This window comes from Mytilus edulis, chromosome 8 (genome assembly GCF_963676685.1).
Source record: "Mytilus edulis chromosome 8, xbMytEdul2.2, whole genome shotgun sequence".
Classification (NCBI taxonomy): domain Eukaryota; kingdom Metazoa; phylum Mollusca; class Bivalvia; order Mytilida; family Mytilidae; genus Mytilus; species Mytilus edulis.
In genome coordinates, this window is record NC_092351.1 from 76,222,581 (window position 1) to 76,230,603 (window position 8,023).

The following is an 8,023-nucleotide window of genomic DNA, read 5'->3' on the forward strand; positions in this document are numbered from 1 at the left end:
TATTGAGAGCTGATGTTGTTGTGTAAAGTAGATAAAATGCGTTGTGTATAGATCGTGTTTATTCTAAACTAGCCATTGCTATATAAGTAACGTCATAAATACATAAGTCAGGTAGCAACGTTAACATGTATATATTCGCGCTAAATTCCCGACATTCTCGGGGCCGGCAAAAGTTAAAATATGAAATTATTAATTACTTTAAATGTCAATCGAATAGATATTTCTGAAAATTAAATAATTAAAATGTCTTTCTAAAACAAATTCAAATAATTCACTTATTAAATTCACTTTTAACGAAGTCTATCACTTTTGGGTAGTCGAGCTCGAACAGATGTCTCTCGTTTTGGTAGAACTCGTGTCAATCTCTCTGTTGAAGTATCATCATTTTTGTCATCTAAATTGTTAATGTTTGTTCGGATTTCGAGCGGGTACAGTATAGGGCGATCCGGATGATCCAGTTTCCATGGCAACTTGGCAGAATAACGTTCGTTTTCAAATTTGATACAGTCTTGTTGATAAGTCTTTACAAAACTCTCCTCATCGTCCTGTTGTGGTAAACGTATTCCTAACGATTCTAGATTCCAGAATTTCTCGATCTCGCTTTCCTCTGCATGGTGTGAAGTAACATTCAGAAGAACTGATGAAGTCAAGGATTTCTCTCCGTTTCTTATTACCGGTCCAGATAACAAGTAACCAATTTTTGATGCTACGGCTGTAGGTCCATTCCCTCTAATCACGTGATCTTGAACTATATCCCAATAATAATCGGCTCCTATCAAGAGTGAAATTTCAAAGCTATCATCGTTATTTACCGGATGTGCGAGCTTTAAATTTTTCAAGTATGGCAAATTGCGTGTAAAGTATTTCGTCTGGTTTTGAAGTGGGACTGCAATATCTGGAACAATCAATGCATTAATGCTTAAAATATCACCTTTGTCAGTATGTAGTTGAACGTTTGCTGTATCCAAATGGCGTATATTCTTCTCCTTGTCTCCAAAAGCTGACAGTTCAATTATGTCCCTTCCGCTTGGTCTTATCTGTAATTTGTCTGCTATGCTCTGAGTGATGAATGAACGTTGGGCACCTTCGTCAAATAAAATACTAGCTTCTGTGATCTGTTTCCCGTATGATATTGGTGCGATAGCGGTTTTCAATAAAACGCTTGTGTGTTGTGAGGTATACATTACTGCAGTTTCTGGTTCTCCTGTTTTTACCAAGCTTACAACGGTTGATTTTTCCTTGCTGTCCTGTCCTTTTCCATCTGTAGCTTGTTCCCCGCAAATACTGGTGTGATGTTTCTTGTTACATTTCTTACATCGGTTACGCGATTTACACTCGGCAACACCGTGGTTTCCTAGACAGTTGAAACATTTTTTCTTTTGCTTTACGATGTTCAGTCTTTCATTCACGTCAGAAATTATCGTGCAATCTCCCGGAAAATGTATACCAGTGCAGTAGATGCAAGGACGTTTTTTGTCATTGAAACGTGGATTGTTTGTATTGAAATTTCGCTGAGTTTTATTGCGAGCTTCGGTCAGAAATGTTGCGGTAGTATGTAAACCTTCGCGGTCGGTAAATTGTCCCGCTTCAAGAATTCTCGCTTCTTTTGTGATGGCTTTTCTGAGGTTGTTTAGAGTTATATGATCGCTATCATATTCACGGGCAATACTTTTTCTCGTTTCTACTGGTAGTTTACTAATAATTATAGGTACTAATAGCGCGCCATACATTTCTTGTGTTTGACCCAAACATTCAAGACCTCTTACGTACGTTTCTAGGTGGTCTCCGTACCTCCTTAGGCTGTTTAAATCATTTGACGGTGAAGGAAGATCCATTAAAGCTTTCATGTAGGCATGAATAATCTTTTGAGGCGATCCAAAACGCTCTTTGAGCAAATTAACGGCAGTGGTGTAATTGGCATTTGTCAGTGCGAAACCTTCAATAGTTTGGGCGGCATGGCCATGGAGTTGGGCCTTCAAGTAACTAAATTTCTGTATCTCGGTCAAAGTACTGTTGAAATGAATAGTTGATTCATAGGAATCCCAAAATGTTTGCCATTGTAAAATTTCCCCATCAAAGTGCGGTAAATCAAGTTTAGGTAATCTGTGATTTTGACTGCTATTTGATACTGAAGAAAAGCCTTGGTTGTACAAGTTATTTGTAGACTGCAAGTCACGATGGGTATTTTGCATAGAGCGGAAGTTATCAAAATTGGTTGGCTGTACATTAATTTCAGTTTCATTGCTGCGTATAACATTGGCATTGGTAAGCGATGAATTTGTGGGGTAAGATGGCATAAAACTATTTGCATTTGGATCTAGAGACGTTGATGCGACATTTTGAGAAATAGAATCAGAATATATTTTTCTAATTTTCCGAAGTTTGGACTCTAAATTAAACATATACTCATCAGACTCTTGAATTTCCTCCTCTACATCCTCCTCCGACGTTAAATCCAGTATCTTTTCATTCAAATCCACGATAGTCTTCTGTTTCTGTTCAACTGCATCCGAAATTAGTTTCACATCGTCTTTGTCTAAGTCCGAATTCTTTTCAATCTCATCGAATTTCTTGAATAACTTTGTAACTTGCCCTCTGTGTCCTCTACGTACTGCTTTTAACTTCGATTCCATTGTTTCCGACAGTCACGGCACCATAAATGTTGTGTAAAGTAGATAAAATGCGTTGTGTATAGATCGTGTTTATTCTAAACTAGCCATTGCTATATAAGTAACGTCATAAATACATAAGTCAGGTAGCAACGTTAACATGTATATATTCGCGCTAAATTCCCGACAGATGTGTCCGTTCAGCTGAAAGTGATAGATGAAAGAAAACAGGTTTATAAATTTGTTTTTAATTTAGCAATATGTTCTGTTCTTAGGTCAGATCATATTTCACTGAGGCGAACTTCGATAAAAAGGGGAGGGGATCTACTGAAAGTTCACCTACCCAGAAAAAAGCTGCCTACTCAAATTCTTTTATTGTCCTGATTTGAAGAAGTTTTTTTTTAATCAGATAGGCATGAAGACTTATAAACATCGGATACTTCAATTTCTTAAACAAAAAAGAAAAAAAAGAAAAAGACTACCTACCTACCCACTGTCTCAACCTTGGGTAGGGTTTGGGCAAACCAAAATATTTTTAATTGTGGACTTGGACAGAATTTCAGATAACATTTTATCTACAGACACTATTTTACAATGAAATATTGTCCAGGACAACATTTTTTTGTTAATGAAATTTTGTCACCTCCTTCTGGACAATATTTCACTATGAAATTCTGTCCATGACAATACTGCACATATTCTTGGGGGACGAATAAGTTCACTGTGAAAGAAAATCCATGGAAATATTTCTTTAAGAAATTATATTAAAACATAGTATACGTGAGCATGCAGAAGGCATATTTTAGATCGAATTTATAACTGGAATCATTTTGTAAAGCTTGTACTTCTTATCACAAATTATTTAAAAAAATTTAATTTGATAAAAGTTCAAAGGACAAGGTACGATACGGCACGTTTTGGTCCCCCTATTTTCTCATTTTCTAAATTTTGTTTTTGAAAGCTACTTATCACGTTAAAATATTCCCTTAGGTTTGAAGTTTGTTTTGATGAACTTCAAAACCATTAAAGTTTCAGAAAATGGATGAGGTTAGCGGGTAAAAAGGCATCAAAAACGTCAAAAGAAGGGAAAATAACGATTTTTGGCCATCATTTCTTAAAATTTGATAGCGTGCGCCTACGTGACCCGGACAAAAATATGGCGATTTAGACAGCAAAAACAGTTCTCATGACATTGGAATAAAAAAAAATCCTGGGTCACTAAAAAAATAAAAATTTGTTGTAAAATCTCCTGCAAAATGAATAATTATTACAATATTTGAATAACAGAAAGTTAACCCCCCTCGCCTCACTCACGGTTGCAAAAATTAGTGGTTTTGAAGTTCTATAATTATCCAAACAAACTTTAAACCTTAGGGAATGTTTTAACATAATAAGTAGCCTTCCAAAACAGAATTTGAAAAATGAGAAAATAGGGGGCCAAAAACAGGCCTTATCGTAAATTGTCCTTTGCATAGATAATTAATCAATTGTTAATATATTACATTGTACGCTGAACATTATACTGTATCGATATATTAACGGTAATGTACAGAACATCCAGACGTGTTGATGTACTAACTCTAATAGTACTTGAATATACTATATCAGCAGATCTTTTTCAACGGTGTTTTAGAGTTCCAGAAGAATTTTAATATCCTTATTCAATACTTGTATTTAATTTCCATTGATAACCTCCTATTGATGAGACAAAATTTCATGATAATATGTCTATAAAATATTGTATCTATACACACAAAAATAGTCTCCCTTTACCAGGACAAAATTTCATAGTATTCATTTGTGAAATATTGTTTATATACAGACAATTTTAACAATGAACCTTCTCCAAACATAATTCCAGAATGAGGACAATATTTCAGTTTATCGCATGTAGCCTAAACACGTCTTTAAAAGCAGAATAGCATAAGTAAGGCTCACTCTTCCTTCCCTCTTTACATGTAACCACTCACCCTTTTTAAAAGTTCAAGGATACACTACAAATTCGTCTAAGCGAACTATAATGTGCTTCTGTGATGTTCTAAAGAACAATTCTTACAGACAAATAAAGATATTGCTATAATTTACATTGTATAAAATACACGCACAAACCAGTTGCCCCTTTCTACTCTTTGTGTACAAAGTACTTATTCAACTGACTGAATCGAATCATGTTAAGTACGGTATTGTTTTAAATGTTGCTTTCTTCTAGTAAGCTACAGGGAGATGGAACTCTAAATGATTTGTTCGTCAGTCATCTGATCTTGGCTTTATTCGAGTTAACAGTACGTGAGTACTTTTATTTTTGTTCATTTTGTTCGCCGAAAATGTAAAGTTATCTCTCTTACATTTTGAAACAAACAATTATTGTGCAGATTTATATATATTGCTTGTGCATATTTTATTTAATTCTGTTTATTCTTTGAAGACTTCAATGTGTGTGACATATTTAACTGAACATTTTTTTGTATTTATCTCGACTTTGGTTGGTTTAGAGTTGGCAAATCGGAAAGGACTTGTTTTTAGTTTATACCCGTATTTTGACCTAAAACAACGAAATTCTTTAAGAGTTTTAAAAATCCTAATTTAGTTGTTAAATTCAGTAGCGTCTCTTGAAAGTGTTTGATCAGATGTTTTTCAAGTATCTTATATTACTTATTTGATAAAATATAATTCGCTTTTTGTTACACATAATCCCACTGATTAGTCATTAAACTCATGAAAAAGACTGTTAGCAAATATTAGAAAGACATTTATGGAATTGACATAAGGAAATATACATGACAATAACAAAGAAATGAACATACACTGATACGTCGAATTGAAAGAGTATTATCAAATATAGTAAATGATCCCCGGATGATCCGAGTGAAAGTTGCGTTTTGTGGACCAGTGTATATAGGCCTACCGTGGTGTTTGTTTTACCAAACTAAATCACTGCTCGATCTTAGATACAGTGTATATAAACATGATAAAAATAGTAAACAAAATAGTTGAGGCCATAGTGTCTTGATTTTACGCTTTTCAGTGTATTTTCATCTTGTAAAGTTCTGTGCGAATATATTTAACAAGAAACATTTATTGTCTCGCTTTCTTCAATAATAAAATCATTGTAACTTATAAACACTTCTTCTTGACTCCGTATATAGTGCAGGCGATTTGCTGTCACGATATCACAGTAGCATGGGTTCGAATCCCGGCGAGGGAAGAACCAAAAATTTGCGAAAGCAAATTTACAGATCTAACATTGTTGGGTTGATGTTTAGACGAGTTATATATATATATATATATATCCTCTCTTAGCTGGAGAACGCAAAATATAACAAAAATTTCAGAATGTCCATTCCCTCTTTACCTACTTAGACAACCAGTCGTAAAAAAACCTGCACCCTCAAAGAAGAAATAGATACACAACTTGATTTGGAAAGCACTTTCAAAATATATTCACCGCTATTGCAATTGTATTCTATATACACCTGGCTAACAGTCATATATACTGTCGCTAAATACACCACAAAGAAGTTGCAATATCCTCCATAGAATTTCAGGAACGTTACTTATATTTGTGAGATGATACATTGTTCTTGTGGTTCATGACCAGTACACACCCGCCTTTGATGCATGATGTCGACTCATACACTAATACTAGAGTACGGGGTTGTGGTTTAGCCGGGGCTTGTCGTGGAATGTAACCCACCATACTTCTAAAAGAGAACAGAAAAAATAAGCAACAAATGTCGATGACCAATAAAAATCACAATCAAATTGGATTTTATACTAATGTAATAATTTCACTTCGTTAAATCCGAACTTGCCTCTACACATCATCGGGACCTCATTTTAATGTTTTATGTCATATGATGCTCATGTGATGAGCTTGAAAGTTGTTTGTTTTTTTACTGTATAGAATATTGTCCCATGGTTATCTATAGTCGCCGTCACGTAAAATTGGCACCATGTTTTTTGTCAAAATTGTCCAGTTAAATATCGACCGCGTTTACTAAAGATCATGTTTTTCAATTATACAGAGGTCAGACTTTACTTGCCTGATATATCGTCTCATTTCACAAATATAACGCAGTTAAAATACTTTTTTCTTTCTATCAAATTGTTGCGAAATGTATATGAATAAAATTCAAGATATGGTATACGTCAAATAAAGGCAACAATAGTATACCGCTGTTTAATAGTGGTAAATCGATTAAGCGAAAACAAATCCTGGTCACAAACCAAAACCGAGGGAAACACATCAACTATAAGAGGAAAACAAAGGAACAGCAGAAACACTGAACAGGTACAAAAACAAACGCCAACATACATAGAAACGAATTATTGATAACAACTGCCATATTCCTAACTAGATACAGGACATTATAAGAAAACAAGAGGCTCTAAAGAGCATGTGTCGCTCACCTTGGTCTTTGCGCATATCGCATATCATAAACGAAGGAAACAGATGGATTCATGACAAAATTAAGTTTTGGTGATGGTGATACGTTTGTAGATCTTATATGTACCTTACTGAACATTCTTTCTGCTTACAATTATCTCTATCTAATGAACCTATGAATCTAACCCAGTAGATAAAATGCGTTTGTAAAAATTTACAAAATTTACAAAACTCCTTAAGAGGTCAATTGACCATTTTGATTATGGAGACTTATTTGTAGGTTTTACTTTGCTGTACATTATTGCTGTTTACAGTTTATCTCTATCTATAATAATATTAAAGATATTTTAACCAAAAGCTGCAATTTTTTTCTTAAAATTACCAATTTAAGGGCAGCAACCCAACAACAGGTTGCCTGATTGGTCTGAAAATTTCAGGGCAGATAGACCTTGACCTAACGAACAATTTGATCCTATTTCAGTTTGCTCTATATGCTTTAGTTCCATAGATATAAGCCAAAATCTACATTTTACCCCTATGTTCTATTTTTAGCCATGACAGCCATCTTGGTTGGTTGGCCAGGTAATCGGACACATTTTTAAAACTAGATACCAATGATAATTGTAGCCAAGTATGGTTAAATTTTGCCCAGTAGTTTCAGAGGAGAAGATAATTGTAAAAGATTACAAAAAATTACTAAAAATGGTTAAAAATTCACTAAAAAGGGCAATAACTCGTAAAGGGGTCAACTGACCATGGGGTCATGTTGATTTTTTTGTAGATATTACTTTGCTGAACATTATTGCTGTTTACAGTTTATCTCTATCTATAACAATATTCAAGATAATAACCGAAAATGGCAAAATTTCCTTAAAATTACCAATTCAGGGACAGCAACTCAACAACGGGTTGTCCGATTCATCTAAAAATTTCAGGGCAGATAGATGTTAACCTGATAAACAATTTTACTTCGGGTCAGATTTGCTCTTAATACTTTGGTTTCAGAGATATAAGCCAAATAAAGGCA

The 8,023-nt window shown here is 34.3% G+C and overlaps 1 protein-coding gene across 1 annotated transcript; it reads right to left on the reverse strand.

The window, feature by feature from the left end:
* Window positions 1-290: 290 nt before the first annotated feature.
* On the reverse strand, window positions 291-2,633 carry LOC139484360 (uncharacterized). Its single transcript, XM_071268097.1, has one exon. It carries the CDS (start codon window positions 2,631-2,633, stop codon window positions 291-293), a length of 2,343 nt encoding a protein of 780 aa, XP_071124198.1.
* Between the last annotated feature and the right edge of the window lie 5,390 nt (window positions 2,634-8,023).